The 21,059-nt window shown below is 40.6% G+C and overlaps 2 protein-coding genes across 4 annotated transcripts in view; one reads left to right on the top strand and one right to left on the bottom strand.

The window, feature by feature from the left end:
- The window catches only part of LOC115735585 (DNA repair protein REV1), an 870,695-nt gene that overhangs the window by 21,638 nt on the left and 827,998 nt on the right, over positions 1-21,059 (bottom strand). The window lies entirely within an intron of this gene.
- LOC115735932 (probable LRR receptor-like serine/threonine-protein kinase At2g16250) lies at positions 391-20,790 on the top strand. Of its 2 annotated transcripts, none has more exons than XM_048272916.1 (5): positions 391-401; positions 15,254-17,476; positions 18,053-18,181; positions 19,397-19,419; positions 19,651-20,790. In XM_048272916.1, the coding sequence occupies exons 2-5, from the start codon at positions 15,519-15,521 to the stop codon at positions 20,253-20,255; spliced, it is 2,715 nt and encodes a 904-aa protein (XP_048128873.1). In that variant the 5' UTR covers positions 391-401; positions 15,254-15,518; the 3' UTR covers positions 20,256-20,790. The 2 variants fall into 2 exon arrangements, 1 of the variants encoding a protein (XP_048128873.1); XR_007196985.1 differs by lacking the exon at positions 391-401 and having other exon boundaries at positions 14,673-17,476; positions 19,651-20,534; positions 20,581-20,790.

Below are 21,059 nucleotides of genomic sequence, written 5' to 3'. Positions count from 1 at the left end.
GAAAGCCAGGACAAAGATGAAGAACAATGATGTAGGTAAGGGGATATGGAGAATCTGTGTCTCCAACAACTTTTTTAAGGATGTTTATCATTATTAAATTTGCCTTATTTATCTGTGATAAAGCCTGTGACTCTACTAATTAGCCCATGTACAGGGATATTACAATTTTTCTGGGGCGGGATTTGTATGATTTCTCGAATGGCCAATTCATCGTCCGAAAAACGCTGCATTTTTTTTTAGCGTACCTCTCGTGAGATGACGCACCTCACAACAAACATTTTGAAAATTCTTATTGAACGATCAAAATTTGATCTTTTATTATCCAGTGGACGCCAATCTTCGGCAGATCAGATCTTGGGATATTTGTGGAAGTGCCCCCTTGTGGCTGATCCGGAAAGCAAGTACCCAAGAGATAAAACAGAGGGAAAAAGCAAAAAGGGGACAAAACAGAAATGCCAGAGAGCAGGGTGAATTAACTTTTCCTCTTCTTTCTCCCAGCTACAAGGGATTCTGTGCAGATTTGTCCCTCTTGTATTTACTCTCTGAATTATTTACACAGATTGCATCATTGCATGGTCATGGAGGTGTGGGCCATGCAATGCTCAAACCCACAATCAGGTGCAACACTTTCACGTGTGCACCACAGTCCAAATCTCTGGCTGCAGCAAGAACTTCTGATGGAGTTCGGTTTCCAAAAAGCTGCCTCTGATTCGTGCCCTTCTGATCTTCATGTCGCAGGAGGAGAAGATCTCTCTTGTCTTACATATTCTCTGCCCTGAACAGCATTCCAAGCAATTTCTAGTTGGCTATCTGAGTCCCGTGCCAGCACCGTCGCTTGCCAATGATCTTACTACACACCCCTTTGTCCTTACCCGTGACAAGTTCAACATTAGTCACCTACTTCTCTAGCAGTATTCACCACTTTCTTGAATTTTTGTTTTCGAGATTTTGCAGTGAAAAGGTCCGCTAAAGCAGACCTCGAGTCTAGACACTGCATTATTCTCATTAAACGTCTCTTAAGCACTTGGGTCCTTCATTTTCGAACAAAAGGTTACATCTTGATACTGGGGAAGTGTTCTTAATGTCCAAAGAGAGCTCTGTCTCTGGACAGTAATAACAGGGTAGATAGGATTAGATTAGAAAATTGGACATAATCTGTCTTAGCCTCCGTTGATCAGGGAACACAGAACAAGATTTACCAGTCCTCCTGTCAAATCTGTGGCATAAACCCAACATGATGTTCTCATGATAAATATAATGCAGAATGAGGCAGTGTTTGAAAATGTCTGATGTGCAAAGGTTTCTTTGGCTTTTTCTTCAATGACTATATAGAGTAGAAGTTGGCCTATCAGATGGGTAATCACTTTTAAAAACACCAATAAATGCACTCTGCCCAAGGGAAAAATATCAATCTGTCCAATTCTCTGTCATGTGTAAATTCATTTATGAACTTAATATAGGCACAAGCATTGTCTTCTTTGCCATTTTTGGATATGACTCTAAGTAGGAGATAAAGTCGTCAGAAATTTTTACTTCTCTAGGAGTGAACAGATTGTTTGAAGCTGGACTTGGCCATGTGTCTGTTTCGCTCTCACTCCTCCTAGATGATGGAGATCCTATCACAGCGCATCTGGTTGGTCATGGGCAACCAGATTGCAATAATGCATCAGAATCTTTGCATGGTCCATATACAGAGAGTTCTTCTGTCCTTATTGTGTGGACTATTAGTGTTTTTTTCCTTGTTAGCTGCAAAAAAAGACAGCCAAAGGCCCTTGGTAATTTGCCTTATTAGCATCCGGGTTATCAAGATTTATGAGTGTATCTCGGCAGAAGAGATCTAATTCTTCTATTTGAATGCTGGCCATCATTATATCGCGTCAAGAAAGTTCATACAGGGGCATTGGGGGGACTCGGGACTTCATAATACTGCATCCAGACGAGCCCCTTTCTTTCGTCTATTAACTGTCACAGCATACAAGTTCATGTTAATACTAGTTACTAGCTTACTGTTCGAGATTTGTGTTTGGGACAGAACCTCGCACCGCATCCGACGTGGCCAGATTGAATTTCTGCAAGAAGATTGGACAACATATTCCATGGAACGAAAGACTGATCTAAGAAAGCAATCCACTACAAGAGCAAATCGAGATCCCATGGGCATAAGAATGTTAAAAGAGCACCAACTTTCGGAGGTTGGCGGTGAGATATTATGCGACCCTAGAGCTGCAAGTTGTCTAGCATTGTCCCATCCTAGAGACCTATTTTCGCGAAAGAAATCTTACAACTAGGCCTGAGCTCTGTCCATCGGCCGATCCAAGAATCAACAAGAAACGTTTCATATCTGATTTTGGGAAGATAATTTAGTACTCCAGATTGCCAGGAAGGGGAAGGTTCCGAGAAGAGAAGTTGCAGGTAGCATCTTTCGTGCTGGAGATATAGATGCTATCAGTATCATGTCCACTTGCAAAATCAACTAGAACCAAAGCAAATAATGGAAGGTGAAATCTTGCCAGAACAAATTCTTAACTGGCCTCCCAGTTCCCCTATATTAAATACCTTGCAAGAGCTGAAGTGCGCAAATATTGCGACTTATTCAGGTTCTATGTCCTGCTTCTCTTTCCCTCGACTTACAGTTACATATGGAGATTAACCTTTTTCGGGCAAATTCATGTTGTTCTAAGACAGTTACATCGTATGCTGTTAGTTAAACTGTATCCGGTATACGTGGCCCCCCATGTCAAGTTGCGACCGTCCCTGTCAATGGATTCTGGCCACAGGCCAATGGGGCAGGAAATGATCATTAGCTGAAAAGAACTTGTGAAGAAATTTTCGGAGGAATCTGTACGGGGAAAGAAAAAGAAAGCGTTGCTTTAGATACGCCTTCCTCGTCCACTATTCGAATCCTTATCATTGAGCCTATCTCCAAACAAGAATGTAATATCTCCATCTCCTTCCTCTCCCTTGGGAGTCCTCCTTTTCGTCCCAGTGGTCCTTCCTCGCAAGTGGAAGGGAGTCGTCATCTGGGCTCGCGATCAATTAATGGCTCTAGCTTTGCTTCGCATGTTACTCTAGTTTCCAAGGTTCTAGTGTTTACGGCGTTCGTTTAGACGAGTGAATGCACCTAAATGAAGCCTTTCTTTTACATGTTACGGATCAGGGAGCTGGAAATCTGCCGACTTTGGCCGACTTTGCCCCACAGCAGCCGGAAAAGCGTTGCCTATCGCTTTCTCAATCGAATCTTTGATGGAACAACACAAAAGAAAGAAAAAATAAAGGGTGCTTGATGGATCTAGTTGAAGAGACTTTTCGTTTCACTTTTTCGTCACGGAAATTCTCCAGGGAATATGCAGAGCTAAATGCTGCTCGTGTCAACAGGAACCTCATGTGGGTTTTTGATAAGCATTTGTTTTTAGCTTTCATGGTTGGACTTTGGCCTCCCCCTGACGTGTGATTCTAGATTTGAATGGGTTGAAGCCATGTGTAATGGACACTCAAACTTGATAATACTTTTGTGGCTTGTAATGCATATTGATTAAAGAGATTCAGCCATAAGAAAAAACAAAGCAGACTGCAAGGATTATGTAACTGACCTAATCAAGAGGAACAAATTCTTAAAACTTTTAAAGGATCGCCAGCAGTTTTTGCTTACCATTCTTCAATTTTCATCGCCATCGCTGAAAATCCGATGTGCTCAAACTGTAGTCTCATCTAAACACAGATTTAGAAGGTAGGTTTTGGTACACACCAAGAGTCTGTCGGGGCAGGATAATCATCTCGATCTATCGATCTGATCTTTTGTTTTTATCGTCTCTAAATTGCACTCGAGAGCCAATCGCCATTCTCGATTTCTGCTGGTTGATCTGCTCTCTAATGTCAAGATGCGAAGAAGTAGCTGCCACACAAAGTATTTTCCAATTTGGCCATCAGTTTTTCAGTTCTTGAAATTGGAAATATCGCTTTTCCGATAAGAATGAGCCGACTAACCTATCCGGGTGAAGTGGCAGAGCAATCTCTTGCAACACGACGACGATGGGTCGAACCGAAACAAATTTCATCTCCCTTTCATTCTTTTGCAACTTCAACATAAAGAACAGGTTGAAAGGAAAAGGAAACTTTAAGAGAACAAAATCATCAGAAAGCAAAATATGGCTCAAAGGGGATGTGAGCATAGATAATTGGTTTGAAGAAGCACCAGAAACATGCGCACTGATCCAATGTTTATCTCATACTTCTGCAGTCTAACAACTATCTCAAATGCAAGAATTAGAACGGATGAGAACATCCTGCAACTTAACCGTTCATTTTCCAAGGACATCCGTTTGTCGTTCTGCGACGTAATTTCCGCAAATCTTGACGCGGCTCCATCATTGCTTCTTCCAGTTCATAAGGACCTCGAAACTTCCCATTGATTCTGAAGACGTTTAGCAAGCAATGCGTGCTGCTCAGGGAGCTGAGGTTCATGCATGAAACGCGCACAATCCAAATGAGAATGACAAAATCTGCTGCAACCAGATAATTTCCAGTGTGGGTCATCATGGGCCCGAATTGAGTTGCACAGAAGACTAATCGAAGACCTGCAAAACGTGGCCTACTCATATCTGTCATGGCTTCTGGGTCCGACAATTGAACCTTTGGGCCAGAACTTATGGGCTGAAACTTCTTTCGGGTTGCAATGGCCCAGATTGTATCCTCAATCTTTCGTACGTGAATTGCTGGATTGACATCAAAAACCTTTCTCTTTTTTATAACGACTACATTTCAGCAATCCCATAAGCAACCGTTGGGAAGCAGAAAATTCAGAGAGCATCATGAGATTACTGAGTTAAAAAAAAAAAAAAAGAACAGAGTTTACATTAACTGTTTCGATCCCTGTGCTTTCCTTATTCGCGTACGCACACTATTGCGATCGCTGTACGAAATAAAAGTCCGATGAGGGATGCGCGTTATATCATAGTCAAGCTGGTGAAACTGCTGTTTAGGCCCTGAAAAATGGTAAATGATAAGATAGTAACGAGTAATTTGGTGTTTTCATCTCTTTAAATCCGACCGATGCTATCAAGAAGGCATTTTTCTTTTGTCGAAATGAAGAAGGCATTCAAAAGATGGTTAAAGTATCCAAAAAGAACGATTGACTCGCGAAAATTCTGACTCTTCTTCCTCAATAGTTCAAACTCGATGTGTGGGAATGGTTTGAACTAGCATCGTATGGCGTGAGTCTTCAATGAAAGCGGCGTTATCCGTAATTTTCAGATGGGAATTAGTTGCTTATAAGATTAGTTTGTCGGCCCCTATTATTTGACTTAAAGTTAATAATATTAAGAAAATAAATTCGAGGAAATTATGTGTATTTCAATACATCGATAAAAAGTAAACGAGACGAATTATATGCTTTATTAAATAACTATTTAAGGTAAGACAAATCCAATACAAAATCGTAAAAATAGCTAGGAAACGGATCGATTGTCAAATCGATGATTCGTCATTTAAGTTTGTTATTTCCCGCCCGACCTGTCCGACCAAAACTGTCACAAGGACCACAAGTTGATTCTACGGGTTCGATTAGGTCGCTGGACGGCGATGAAATGTCAAAGGACGTGAGATGCATCAGCAGCGCAAGAAACATATTCAAAGAGAAATTCCAGCACTTAGCTGAGAATTTTACACGGTCAAAGTCAAAACAAGCACTATTGAGACGAGTCAATTTTTGAAAGATTTCTTTTTTTTATATGTATTTTTTTTTTTTTCTGGATGTAATCCCTCTCGACATCAACATCAAAATATTAATTGTCTGTCTTTTTTTGAAGTTTCTCCTTCCTAAAAGTTGTTTGTTCTCTTCCTGTTCGGTGGAGGAACTTTCCACTTCCGCGCTATGTTGCTTGACGTTGAGGGAACTTGGCAATTAATAAAATTAGAGTTTCTTGGTAAGGGAGGGCGTTGATCATTTCAAGTAATATCCATGTCCAGTGACTCACCATTGTCGTAAGTCTTGTCTCTCTCGAGAGCAACTTTAACGATCAGCTCTTTTGCGATCGATTCAGCGTGCCATATCGACGGCCGTTACGTGATGCCATTTTTCTCATTTTGTAACGTTTCCTCGAATCCAGAGACCGCTAATAGCGATTCGAAGAAATCGGGACATTGGGTAAAAAGTCGGTTCCATTTCAATCATTTTAACCCTTTTGTCTTGAGGACCAAGGTTGAAGCCGAGGTTGTTTATACTTGAAGTAGAAGTCAACTTTTGGTGCGGATCCAGCGACTTGCCGGTAACTCAAGACACAGGCTCTGCTCTTTTCGATGCATCCAATGATAGATGAAATTCGCTCCCTTTCATTAACTCAAGAAAAACAAAGCAGACGTATTGCCAAGATCGGACAGCAACCGCCATGATCGGTTTGGCTTCTTCTTGTCTATTGGAATCGATCTTCCTTCCCTCTCGTTGCCTTGTTGATAGGAAAAGTCCCATGTTGACTCCGCTGGATCTAATTGACTTTCTCGAAATGAAGAAAGAGAGGGAGCGTTGACACCCGATATTGAAAATCTCATCCAAACAAAAACTAGATCGGTTACAATGGGTCATAAATCCCGTTTCTTAGCTAAAAAATAGTGAGTTAATTTATTATATGGATTAGTTTTATTCAATAAATGGGTCATACATGAGTGGATTTATACATAACATGAGTGTTAAATAGGTCGTAAACGGATTATAAATGGGTCGTAAATGGTTTTACAACTTACTTATACTCAATACATCTCTATCACTCTATATTCATTCTCTCTCGCCCTCGTTCGATCTCGCGCTCACTCACTCCACACTCTCACCTCAATTTGGATATAAGTTTTCATAGATTTCACTAAATATATAAGCATTTCAAGAATATGGCTCGAGTATGAGTCATCAAATTTGCATTACGATGAACAGATCATAAACGGGTTAAATGAATTTATTTAGATCGGTCCATTTATAATTCAATCCGACCCATTCATTTGGCGGTTCTAATGGATATCCATGCACGAGCACTTCATGGGAATGACGGTGTCAAGAAAGTGGTTCGCTCGTTCGAACGCGTGCCTCCCACTAATCGGTTCCGCCTGGATTCTGGACGTGTTCCGGGTGGGGGTGGTTTCAAAGGACAAAGAGATGCATCTGTGGCGCACGATAGCGTGTCGTGTTCCCAACAACAACAGAAGAAGAAGAAGAAGAAGAAGAAGAAAGAGAGAGAGGATTACAGTTACGTGGGAAGACCCCAGACCATGATTGCAATTCGGGAAACGATGCAGTGGCGTTTACTTCTGAAGATTCTTCAATCAATCCCCAACCACTCCTTCCCCATTTTAATACCCAAAGAAAATTGGCAACTTGAATACTTGGCAAAAAAAAATTAATCGAAAATTAAATTGATGAATAGGAAATAGGATTGCGAAGATAAGATGTTGCTGTTCCTAGTTGACGTGTAAAAAATTAAGGGGAAATAGAATAAAAAATAAAAACAGACAGACCGCGCGAGTCAACGGGTGCGATGTCGGCTAGGTTTCACTTTCAGTTCCCCATCGCTAGCGTGTCCTGTAGTTATGTGCGAGTGGAAGTATATATGATCGAACCACCATCATCAAGTCGTAAAATTCACAACAACAAAAAAAAAAAAGAGAGAGTTAATAATGATACTGTTAGACACTTCTTAATCTTGATTAGTCACCAAATTAGACAACTGAGAGCGATCTTATGAGGAATCATAGGGAGCAAGCTTCGTGCTGGATATTAATTAGAGCATGTTTGACAATGATTCTGATTTTCTGATTTTGTTCATTGGAACAAAAAATTTTCTGATACTAAAATTTTCTGACTTTGTTCTTAAGAACACTTTTAAAACATAAATAAGAATAAAAAATTAATTTTTTTTATTTCTGAATCATTTTTTAGAAACGAGACCAATAAAATGAGAAGTCTCTCTTTTCACTTTGTTCCGTTTGCTTCGTCACCGATAGCCGCCGATCGCCGGAGAAAAAGGAAAATAAAATAAAAATACATTTAAAAAAATAAAAATAATTTTTTTGTGACAAAAAAAATAATTTTCTCTTGATGATAAAATAAAATAATTTAAAATTAATTATTTAATTTTTCTCTAGATTTGTATTGCATTATTAACAAATTATAAGAAACAAATATGCCACGATTTGGTTAGATATAAAAGTGCTTAAGTAGCACGGATCGAGTCTAGTATGGGTTTGGTTAAATATAGAAGTGTTTGAGTGCAAATTCATGGCAAAAATTCAAGTGCAAATTGCCTATTGAGGTTATATTCTTTTTTAAGGATCTTGCATTCGTCTTTATGCTCCTCAAAATAAAGAGACTAATTATGAATTATGCATGATGTGTATTAAATTTAGCAGTGATGCCATATAGGTTGGTTTTATAGTGATAAGACGTAATTATTTGACTTAAATAAAAAAAAATTGAGAAAAAAAATTGTTCCCGATAACAGAAATTATGTGCAGTTACTAAATGAATTTATGTTTTAAGAACATAAATTTTGTGCGATTACCAAACACGTTCTAATTCTCTAAAACTCGTCCAGGGAACAGAATTAGAAAAAAAATCAATTTTGATCATAATTTTTTAGAATCATAAACGTTGCCAAGCATGCCCTTAATTTTGAAAAAGAAAAAACAACATAACGCTAGTAGACAAATCGATGAGGTTATCGCTCTTACGAGAATCTCATGGTGTGTTTTTATTTCGGTGAAAGTGTTTTTCGGAAATTGATTTTCCGGACTTTCACTCGATCGATTCTCCCCAATGACTTATTCAACGGAAAACACTTTTCGATCAATCGAAAATTCACGCATAAAATTAGGAAAATGAATTCTTAAATCTAAAGAGGTGATAACACTTTTAGAAATTGTTCATCCCGAATTTTTTAATATTTTTATATATTTATCATATATTTTACATTTTACATGCCATGCCGCGATAGTAGCACTTCCCTTCTAACTCACCAATGGGCACCCAAAAGCCACTTAAATAAGTGCCAGAGTATTACTTAGTCCACAGGCATAGCGATCGACTTCCAATCTTATAATTTCACCGGGAGAGAGAGAGAGAGAGAGAGAGAGAAATAAACGAAAAAAATACAATCACGCGAAGGAGAATCGCGATCCCACTTCCAACCATGTCATGCCAAGATTCTCGTCATTAAAAATCGAGCAAAAAATAATAATTGCAGGTATGCGATCCGTTCTTCCTTAGTGAATATTCTAAATTATTTCGTGTTTAAGACCTTTTATTTTCCAATTTTCTTTTTGTTAGAATGCACGTGTGAGTGAGTTGTGTTAAAAAAATCACACATCGAAAAATCGAAGTGGTGTAGAGCAGTTAATATATCCACGTTAGCTCATAGCTCATTAGTTTAAGCTTTTAAGTGAATGTGAGTTTGATTAGATATGTTAATGGGCTCGGACTTTGGCTTCCTCTTGATGATATCCCCAGGCAAAGGTATCGAGCTTCTATTGCGCGTTTCCATCTAATGGTATCAAAACTGATGATTGGTGTCCCATGCGGGTACTCAACGGGCCCAAAGGTAGATTTCATGGTTATGAAGTTGGGTTATTCAACTTGAGATAAGTTGATGCGGAAGGATACTTGAGTTAAGGGGAGAGGACCGGATCTAACACCGAGCTCACGCGTGAAGGGGAGATTGTTAGGATACACGTGCGAGTGAGTTGTGTTAAAGAAATCTCACACCGGAGAATCAAAGCGGCGTAGAACAGTTAATATACCCATATTAACCCACAACTTATTAGCTTAAGTTTTTGAATGAATATGAGTTTGACTGGATATGTTAATGGGAATGGGCTTAGACTTGGGCTTCCTTTTGGTGATCTCCTCGGGTAAAGGTATCGGACTTCTGCTGCGCGCTCACATCACTTTTTTTGTTCTAGTCATGCCAAAGGATGATTTTTTATCTTATTCCTCGGGCAAAAGCTAGTTATCGATTCAAGAAGTCAATCAATCAAGCAAAAGTTGCTAAGGTCGCGAATGATAACCATTCTATTTTTTTATTTCTCTTCCAAACCCCTTTTTAGATCATATTTGAAACAAAAATTCGTTTGTTGAAGGAATTTCATTTTTATATTTCTGGAACGGCTTCTCTGTTTTCGGCATAGAAATGAGAAATAAGAATTATTTTCATCGCTCACTCCTTCTCTCTAGCATCCTAGTCACTGGTCATCTGTCCGTCGGCCATCGGTTCTCGATCGTCGGCCCGCCGTCCGTCGGTTCGCCGATCATCGGTTCGTTGGTCCGCCGATCCTCCGTCGGTCGACCCACGTCAATCGCCAACAACATTAGAAATTTTATGTTATTATTAAATGAATTTTTATTTCATGAACAGAAATTTTGTGTCGGTATCGAAAGTGATTGAAATCAGAAAAATTCTATTTATGGCCACGAATTGATTTAAAAAATAAAATGATTGCCGTTCGCGTCCGTAATAATTTTGCGACTTAGGGACCCTACAGTCTACGCTCATTAGGATGACGTGGCGACCGACATTTTAGGGAGCACGGGCGGCAAGTGGCACACGTCATCAGCTGTAGCTGCGACCGCAACTGGTGGTTGACTGACTCGATTTTGTACTTCCTCCTTTTTTTTTTTTTTTTTTTTGGGCCTGAATAAATTTTTTTTTTATATTAAGTAAAAAAGAGAGAAAGGCTAATAAAGAGTGGGAGGGACCATACCAGAATATCGGGGTGTATAGCAGGCAATATGCATTCGCCCCTGCCATTGATGCGGGACTGGGGAAAGCGAAGAGTTTCTTCTTGCGCCAACGCTGAGCTAAAAATAAAGAAAAAAAAAGTATCGAGTGGGGTCCACTTGTTACTTATACGGTTATACACACACCATGCCCAAAAAAAAAAAATTAATAATAATAATTTAATGAACAATAGATCAGCCCAAATTTCACATCTCATGCAAGCAACATGGGAAAGCCCCAAAATTGTAGCTTTCAGGAGGTGACCGGTTTCGGGATTGGTTTAGGATGGAATCTCGAGCCTATTAATCATAATCGATTTTTCAATTTTTTAAAATCTGAAATTTATCATGCATACTGTAGAACATGGAATTTACCATGTCATGGGTTTCGGGATCTTCTCAAGTTCCATGTGCGGGATTACAGTGAATCGTCACTTTTGATTATCACCGTTTCATGTTACAATTTACCGACAATTACTCATATTTAGACATGTTTATGGATATCACGGAAAAATGAAAGCTCGGATTAGTAATTCCAAATAACATACTATAGAATACCGTAAAATCGTACAAAAATATTGAACAAGAAAAACACAAAACACATGCCCGTTAGAATTAGTTTCCAAATTTTTAAAACTCAGAACCTACCCCGTATGCCTTGGAAGTGGACCAATGAATTGGTCCGATTCTCCAATTTCCTTTCTACCTTAGAACCATACTCACCTTAGTAGATTCTTGCTTTCCCAATGATGTTGCTGGTTAATACATGCGTGTACAAGGATGGCGAAAGACAGAGGCAGTTCCTAAGCCTAAGAACAGAGTATCACACGCTCCCCAGGATGATACGTGCCCCGTTCCGTGGGGATTGCAATGGAGGCAACGTGCTCCCCACGCGAGACGGTGTACGCTTTTTGGAGCAACTGATCTCGTCTCTTCTTTAACGAATGGGACTTGACTTGTTGTGTGGACGGTGCTGGCGCGGTGCGCCCCCTTTAGTTTCCTTCTGGTGTTGCCATCAACTTGACAAGAATGGATGGAGATCCCGACTGATCCGAAGCAGGGGAGAGAGAACAAAAACAAAACAAAAGGCAAAAGAGAGTTTTGACCACTTAAGTCAGTGGTTGACTCCCCACTATCTCCCCCTTTTTTTCCGAGTGCCACCCTTCATGTGTCCCTTCTTCTTTTCCCCGCCAATGATTCTTCATGACCCTAAACTTTGTCCCCATGTCTTCTTCGCCACAAGTTCGTTTCTTCAGTACTCTGTTAAAGAGTCCAGTCAACTCAGATATTTTGAACATCCCCTGTTTCGCAAGGACGAGAGAATCCTTCGGTCGCATGATGTTTTCACACGGCTTGATTCTAGAGAAAGAATGAAGAGACGTTGATCTTGCAATTGTAATTTCCCTCTGTGCCTAGCAAAGGGTTTGTGTTAAAAGTACGTTATGGAGGCAAGCATCCATAGTTTCGAGATTATGCGAGTCGGATATGCCTTAAAATTGGGATCGGAAGTTGCCACTCGTGAGATACGCGGTTAGGCACGTAACTCCCGAGATAACGTAATTGAGTGAATTGACGGAACGGAAGATGTGATCTCTGGATCAACAAGATCTAAATGAAATTGCTTTTACCGGATAAATTGTTATGGTTACTCAACCTAATCTACGTGTGCTCCAATTACGTGTTATCATTCGCATTGAATTCGATTAAGATTCGAAACTCACCGGACGCGCATCGCATGTGCTCTTACAAAGCGATTGGTCAATGCAAATAGAATCCCTACAATAACTTCATGGAAATAGCGAATTTAGTGGTTCAAGTCGTAAAAGCCTAGATATAAAGTTAATTATGAGGAGTCGCGGTCTTCTAGAACACTGAGATAAAAGAGAAAGGCATGTTGATTGTTCGACGCTTGAAGGCAGAGCGTTATTCTTCCTCTCTTTCTCATTAAGAAAAGAAGTTCACTTGACTTGACTTTTGCAATATACTTTTTTGCTCGATTTAAATTTTACCACTTAAAACACTTTTGACTTTAGTAGGATCCGAAACACTTGATTTTTCGCGACATGCAAATTTTAACACCTATAATAAAAAAAATTCATAAATTTTAGAACATAAATAATGTTATAGATTTTCACAAAAAATAATTTTTTTTTTAAATTTGAATCCTTAAACAAACATCTATCCAGAAAAAGTAACTAAGATCCTTTGCCTTAAAAAACAAAAAGTAACTAAATCCCACAAAAAGGTAAATCTTTCGGTGGCAACGATCACCACCAACATAGATCTCTCCGAAATGGAAACGATGCCTCATACTTTAGTAGATTCACAGAAAACAGAGCAGACAAGAAACCTTATTCTTTAGTATTGTATTCCCCTCATCATTTGATAGCATCATAATCCGCGTCGAAAAGCCTTTTTTTTAAATTCTCTCACCTTTCCACTTAAATCCAGAAGAAAGTTAATCTAAAGGCGGAAACAATCACAAGGAATTCGATGCAGCACTTATCGAGTTGAAAAGCGATCGGGAGATCAGGAATTCCCAAAAATAATAAAATTCTAATATACTAATAATTTAAAAAAAAACATTAAACACATGGTCGGGGCTGATCAAATCCCATTATACCACGTACCAAGAGTGCGTTTGTTTCGTAGAGGATGAATGATTTCGATAACATTTTCATAAAATTAATCATGTGTATGGAATAATTGGTTAATGAAAAAAAAAATTCATTATCGACAACAATTTATTTCCAGATATTTTTCGTAAACGAAATATTTTTCCGTTTATTCATTTTTATAAGAGATAATAGCTGTTACTTTTAGAAAAATGTGTTCCGAATCATTCGTTTTTCATGAAAGAGACATGTGCCCGATTTAGCTAGGATCAAATTCCGGCCCTATTCGAATCACCGTATCCACGAAAACACAGCACATGAAGATGTCTCCACGAGAGATCTTGATCGTTTCATCAATCAGATGATCGCCGGAACGAGATCAATCAATACTCATTTTCCGCTCTGTCGACGATTCTGATTAACTTAATTACCTAATCAATCTGGCTATAATACACATCTCAAATTGAGATAAGACCGGATCGACTTTGATACTCTCACCATAAATAACCCGCCCGTCGTTATTCCCATAGCTGTGAAGCTGCACCGGCTCGACCCGAATCTTAATACCATCGCCAAAGGGCCGTACCAAAACAGTAACCACCCGCCGCGCTTTTGCCATTTGCCAACCCTCTTTGCCTTTCCCAATGACCGCACCGAGATTGGTGAGCCCCATTCAATTCCATCTCCCTCTCCACAGTGGCCTTCCCCCCCTCCTCCCTCCCAAACAACATTAAATCATGGTGATCTCCTAATTAGATCAGTTTTAATTACGGTGTAATTGCAGCAAGCAATGTGATCAGGTGGGCTTGAGCCTGGTCCAGTCCACTCGTCATCTTCTCCTGTCGCCGCGAGGATCCATAAGTTATCCAATCCCCGAGCGCTCGCTCGGTCGATCAATGATCTTGTTATCGAGTGTGTACGAACGATGTTTGGAAAAATCACATTTTGGTTAAATAACGAGCCTTTTTTTAACGAACTCTTTTGGGTGGAAAGAGAGGGGGGAAAAAAGGAAAATACTTTCATCATTATCAGCTGCAAATTGACAACAGATTTCCAGAGCTTTACAGCCCAGAACAGTGCGGGGTTTTAGTACCTTTCTTTAAACCGTTGAGCGACATAAATTCATTGGCTTTGCCCCTCGTCCTCTCTCTCTATCAACGTAGGCAATGAGCCCCCCCCCTTTTTTTTCCTTTCGTAGCAAGGGGAAGAGAGAGAAAATGAGAAAGAAGTTCACTTTCCTCTCTCGAGAGTCGAGACAAAAAAGAGTGTGAATCCGGGGGAAAAGCCCATTTAAACCCCCCTCCCTCCCTCCTGCCATTTTCGGAGAAGGAAAGAAATCAGAGACGTACATTTATTTATGCACAAGGATCCTAAAGTAATGGCAGTAGTAGTTCGAGCTTAGCTGGAGCATGCGGGATTACCGGTGGTCAAACCCCTTCTCGTCGCCGGAAATTGGTCTCCATCACTCCCTGACTTCGATCTCTCTTTCGGGTCGTTCACCATTTCTATTGCTGCTTCGTTTTTTCTGCTGGGTATTTTACAGAGTGTGGGTGTGGGTGCGTGTGAGAGAGACACAGAGAGAGAGGATGTGCGTGAGAGAGAGAGAGAGATTGAATATTAGAACTGCCCCTCTTTTTGCTTGCGTGTTGTGATGCAAAATTAGCGCATTCGTGTCAGAGAGAGCGAGAAATAAAAATGGAGATGGGGGGGTTGTGCTTGAGAGTCTTGACCAGTCGCGTCTCTCTCTAGAATTATTTCCTTTCAATACTTTACTTTTTTTTTTGCCCGTCTCTGCCTCTCTCGCTCCCCCCCCTTTGTCAACCGAAGAGAAACTGGAGAAATCTTAGAGAGAGAGAGAGAGAGAGTAGGTGGAGAGAGGGAGAGGTAGAGCCGCAAAGAAGAGGAGAGAAGCAAAGGGAAGACGGTGACGCAGATTTTTCACCTACTGCTCTCTTTGAAGGCTGAAAAGGGCTTTGGCTTTTGCTTTGTGATCGAGGTAAGCAAGTTCTCCGAGAAGGCAAACGCATTTGGCATCAATCCGTGAACAAGTTTCATTTTAGTTTGCGACAGAAAAAGGGCACTTCTTGGTTGGGGAGAAAAATAAAGATGAGGTGATGATGGTTAAATTATCAGATCAATGTTGTTTGTAAAGCATGAAGAAGCATAGGAGTGAAGTGCCGTTGTTTCTCTTGCTTCTGGTGTTATTGTTTAGCGAGCTGACGATACAGCAGCAGCAGCCGCTGAGTTCGCGCACCGAGCGTGTTGCTCTGCTTCAACTCAGATCTTCTTTGGGGATTCGAAGCAGGGAGTGGCCCAGGAAGGCGGACCCTTGCTCCTTGTGGCAAGGTGTAAAATGCGAGAATGGTAGAGTCACAGAGATCAACATTTCCGGGTTTAGGAGGACTAGAGTTGGTAGCCAGAATCCGCAGTTCTCCGTTGATGCGCTCGCCAATTTCACTCTGTTAACGTCCTTCAATGCCTCCAGGTTCTCTCTCCCCGGTCAAATACCCGACTGGTTCGGACAGCAGCTCGGGTCGCTGCAAGTGCTTGATCTCAGGTCTTGTGGGATAATTGGCATTGTGCCCCCCAGTGTTGGTAACCTGACCAATCTCACTAGCCTGTATTTAGCTGATAATATATTGAATGGTACGATTCCATTGAGTTTGGGCGAATTGTCGCACCTTTCAGTCCTTGACCTTTCGAGCAATGCGCTCGATGGATCTATTCCTTCATCCTTAACATCTCTTAAGAATCTCTCCACTCTCGACATTTCTTCCAACTCCTTGTCCGGGTCGATTCCTCTGGGCTTCGGAAACCTCTCAGGCCTTCGGCATTTGAATCTTTCGGGCAATGAATTGTCTGGTTCACTACCTGTGCAGCTTGGGGACCTGGGGAATTTGGTTGACTTGGATCTCAGTTTCAATAATATATCTGGGTCGGTGCCATCAGATTTGAGAGGACTCAGAAGTTTACAGAGAATGTTATTAGGTAACAATCTACTCGGTGGGCCTTTGCGAGATGACTTGTTTTCTAATCCCAGTCAGTTGCAGGTTGTTGTCTTGAGACATAATTCCTTCAATGGTTCTCTCCCCAGATTGTTGTGGTCAATGCCCGGACTGGCTCTGCTGGATATCTCTAGCAATAATTTCACAGGTGTTTTGCCAGACACAGGGTCGAATTCCACTGCTGCAGTGTTAAATATTTCTCAGAATTTGTTCTACGGTAATCTTACACAGCTCTTAGTGGGGTTTGGCTTTATTGATCTGTCGAAAAATTATTTCGAGGGCAAGGTTCCTGATTTTGCCATAACTAAGTCATCTCTTGGCAACAATTGCCTCCAAAATGTATCCGATCAAAGAACCGCGGTTGAGTGTGCATCATTTTATGCTGAGAGAGGTCTAGTTTTTGATAATTTTGGACTGCCAAATGGCAACCCTCCTTCTCCTGCTCCTGCTTCTGCTCCAGAAACTAAAAAGAAAAGCAAGAGGAAGTTAATTATTTTGGTAGGAGTTTTGGGTGGGCTTGGCCTTGTGGCTCTTCTGTTTGTGCTTCTTGCTTTGTTGCTTTTCTGCACCCGTAAGAGGGGATCTGCGAATCAGATAGCAATTGGTGTTGGGCCAGCTTCAACTGGTGGAACGCCACTGCCGTCTGGTGCATCGGTTGACTTCTCAAACATAGGCGATGCATATACATATCAGCAGCTGCTCTTAGCCACAAATGAGTTTAATGACTCAAACCTCATTAAACACGGACACTCAGGGGATCTCTTCAGGGGCATCCTGGATGGGGGGATTCCTGTTGTCATTAAAAAGGTTGACCTATGTTCGATCAAAAAGGAAGTTCACCTTGTCGAATTGGATTTCTTTGGTAAGGTTTCGCATGGAAGGTTTGTACCATTTTTGGGACACTTCCTGGAGAGGGAGAATGAGAAGTTCCTGGTTTACAAATATATGCCTAACGAAGACTTGGCAAGTTCTTTATTTAGGAAAACCAGCTCAGAGGACGATAGTTTGCAATCTCTGGACTGGATTAAGAGACTAAAGGTTGCAGTAGGAGCTGCAGAGGGTCTATCTTATCTTCATCATGAATGTACTCCCCCTCTTGTGCACAGGTACTTCAGAAATCACTTGCTGTTGCTTCTATTTTCATGTTTGGGGAATCCTCCTATGATTCATTCTTTTCTGTGATCAATATGGTATGACTTCCTCGAACTCCTCCTTTTGTGAAATAGATTAATGTTATGGGACCATCTTTTTTTTTTTTTTCAGTCGAAATGGGACCATCTGTTTGATAGTGACATTATTTGGGTGTCTTGCTTTAGAGTGGAAAGTTACTATTTGCATTTGTTTCGGTTTCTGGTATTTTGCTTATCTTTTTCCAAGTTGTTTTTCCTCATGCTTGCTAGTGAAGATATTAATAAGCATAGTTTGATGGTAGTGAACAAGCATTCTGGATCACAAGCAATTAAACACGCTTGATCTTGAGTTAGTTCCTGCAGAAGCTAGTCAGGGTTCACTAGAAGACGACTATACACATATATGCCTGCTCAAGAGTGTGTGTGTGTGTGTGAAGAATTGATCCATACCCTCCAAAACTTTTACCTTATCAAAGTAAGAAAACCCTTGATAAAGGAATACAGCTGATGTATTAGGAGTGACATGTGACATGTCCTCTTTTGTGAATGAAGGGATGTTCAAGCGAGTAGTATACTTCTTGATGATAAATACGAAGTGCGTCTGGGAAGCCTCAGTGAGGTCTGTGCTCAAGAAGGGGATACTCATCATAGCAGATTCTCTAGGTTACTGCGCTTGCAACAGTAAGTATAAGCTTTCTGCTATCATTTTCTCAAATTTTGTGAATTCATGCCTATATGTGGAACTGGGTGTAAATAATATTTCAGGACCTTTTGTATGTTTAGTTCAGTCCCCATGACTGTCGTATTTGCTCATAGTAATGTATAGATGTGCTTGCTCTCTTTTTCCATGGCTCTATGCTAATTTTCTGGAGTTTATCCTTTACTTTTGGCAATCTATAGGCTTTGTCCTGTGTCTTACGGTCCTCTTTTGGAGGCCTTCAATTGGAATCATAGCATATTCTGATAGTCTTTTTTACTGGTTAACTTCTTTAGGAATGTTTGAATTATTAGATTAAGTTGTTCTTTTGATCAGGCTATCATCTGTTTGGAAAACTTGTCTCCTCTACGGAATCTTGTTAGGGTAAAGCATGCCTGACAACACACGTCATATACACTTCAAAAGAAAATTGGTTCGTGATACTTATATATCCCAACTAGATGAGAGCAGGGCTTCAACTAACAGTTAACAGGTGGTGATTGCTGCCGTGGATGGTGCTCTTATATAATTATAGACTTGAATATAGTTCTGATTTGGGTGTTGCTGACATTGTTGACTGTAAAACTTTGGGAATTTATGTCATTGGGAGACAGGATGTAAGCATTTTAGGAATGCAGAAGAAGCAGACTGTCAGGTCTGTGATAGTATATGCAGATTCCATGGGTAATTATGAGACTTTAGGGGATCCTCGAATTCAATATTACTGTTAGCATCTTCAGCCTACTTTAAGCAAGGCAGCAAATAGTAATTAAATATCAAAATTGGTCAAATTGTATTTGGTCAGTTTTTAAAGTACATTCTATGGTCGTAACTTTATTGTTAATTTGGTTCTTGCAAGTCCAGAATGTCCATATTAAGATACCTGCTTGAAACTGCAGGTATAATGAGTCAAATTGACAGCAAAAACTGTACTATCAGAGTTAAAATGTCCAAATCTTTCTTTCACATCCAGTATTTGTCGCTTTGAAGAAATGTTCACATTGTTAATGGCATTGCCCACAATAAAATTCAAATTGTTAAAAGCCAATTTCAATACTGATAAATATTCCCGCCCTTTTTTATTCTCCAATAGATGACATGAGAATTTTAATTCCATATATCAGAATGCATAGTGTGCAGAATTTTCTTGATTCACTATATCTAGTGGTATAATATTTGTTTTATTTTGCCTTTGGCAGGTCATTGGAGCAAGGTACTTCTGGTAAGTGCCAGTTATATCCATCAATCGTTTTTTGATGAATATTTGTCTCTTCATATTTTCAAGACCAGGGCTTCATGGTGATGTACTATTCATAGAGTCAGTCACCACATACGTCCCTAAAAACAGTCTTTAGGTGTTTTTTAGGCAGGCTACGAGTTCTCCATTTTCTGCAATCCGGCTTCATGGGGACCTGAATGTTTCTGACTTTTCTTTATATGTGGGAATTTTCAGATTCTTCTACAGCAAATTGTGCGTACGACGTGTATTGCTTTGGGAAAGTTTTGCTGGAGCTGGTGACGGGTAAGTTGGGTCTCAGCGCATCCAGTGATACTGAGACGAAGGAGTGGTTGGAACAAACGTTACCTTATATCAACATATACGACAAGGAGCTGGTCACAAAGATTGTGGATCCATTGCTCATCGTGGATGAGGATTTGCTGGAGGAAGTGTGGGCCATGGCGATCGTGGCGAGATCCTGCCTCAATCCGAAGCCATCCCGGCGTCCACCCATGAGATATGTAGTAAAGGCTTTAGAGAATCCCCTGAAGATCGTAAGAGAAGAAAACTATGGCTCTGGAAGGTTGAGGACTACCTCTTCTAGAGGGTCGTGGAACGCCACTCTGTTCGGTAGCTGGCGGCACAGCTCATCGGATGTGGCAGTTATTCCAACTTCCTCTGCTGCCAAGGCGGAAGGAACGAGCAGCTTTAAGCAGTCGGGGACCACAGGTTCACAGGGGAGTAATCATAACGGTTCATCCTCGCGCAGACGTCATTCTAAGGATATATTCCCCGAACCATCTGATGTACAGGATGTAGAGAGACAAGATCAAGAATAGAGGGGGGAGAGGTTGATTTTTCTTCATTATTCTTTGGCAATAAAATGCGGGCTTCCCATTCGAGTGCCCGGTTCTTCCAGTAAAAATCGGTATCGCTTTCTGGAGGGGAAAAGGGGGTTCCAAGCAAAGCAATTCTTTTATCTGCTCGAGCAATCGGCTTGAGAAACTAAGAGAATCCTAAGCTGAGGAGCAGAAGTTGCAGAAATTGAATGAATCCGGTAGCTTGTGGTGTAGCTATTTTTAAAAGTGTCGACGGATCAGAATAGTTGAAATAGTGCGGTTGCGCCCTTTTCCAATTGTCGTGATAGCCTGTTGGCAGCGACAGGACAACAAACTTCTGATTCGTTCGGTCATCGTTCGTGGTCCTTTGGTGGTTCTCGAAATGTAAATCGTAATTCTTTTGGCGTTTTCATTTTCATTTTTTGGAGGTATCTTGTTTGGTGCAACTCAGAGAGTTTCAGCTTGGTTGGAAGGAAACATGAGGAATCCATAGGATGTGATTTTGCTACAGAAACTTGGTTTCGCATGGTTCATGGGCTTCGATTGGTTTATGCATAGGCCGAATGTCCGGAGATGACGGGTTTACCAAAGCTTTGCATGTGGCGCGAACCATTCTGATGGTGCATCTGAAAATTTGTGGCCTCTGTTGTTCGTTCATTTTTTGAGAGGCACTCTCACGTTCGTTTGGTTTTCTGTTCCTGATGGTTAATTTGAAATTGGGATCTCCGGATCGTAGTTCGGATAGACGGTAAGATTTTGTGCTAGAATCGTGACGTCTCGCGATGAGATTGGTGATCCGGCCGA

This window comes from Rhodamnia argentea, chromosome 11 (assembly GCF_020921035.1).
Source record: "Rhodamnia argentea isolate NSW1041297 chromosome 11, ASM2092103v1, whole genome shotgun sequence".
Classification (NCBI taxonomy): Eukaryota; Viridiplantae; Streptophyta; class Magnoliopsida; order Myrtales; family Myrtaceae; genus Rhodamnia; species Rhodamnia argentea.
The sequence above is the reverse complement of the archived record's forward strand: the minus strand, read 5'-3'. Positions and strand labels throughout refer to the sequence as shown.

What these genes read in the sequence shown, in the direction of transcription:
- LOC115735932 (XM_048272916.1), top strand. Translation starts at nt 15,519, where the DNA reads ATGAAGAAGCATAGGAGTGAAGTGCCGTTGTTTCTCTTGCTTCTGGTG. An exon ending in ACTCCCCCTCTTGTGCACAG is followed by an intron (nt 17,477 to 18,052) that starts GTACTTCAGAAA and finishes TTGTGAATGAAG; the next exon opens with GGATGTTCAAGCGAGTAGTA. An exon ending in ATTGGAGCAAGGTACTTCTG is followed by an intron (nt 19,420 to 19,650) that starts GTAAGTGCCAGT and finishes GGGAATTTTCAG; the next exon opens with ATTCTTCTACAGCAAATTGT.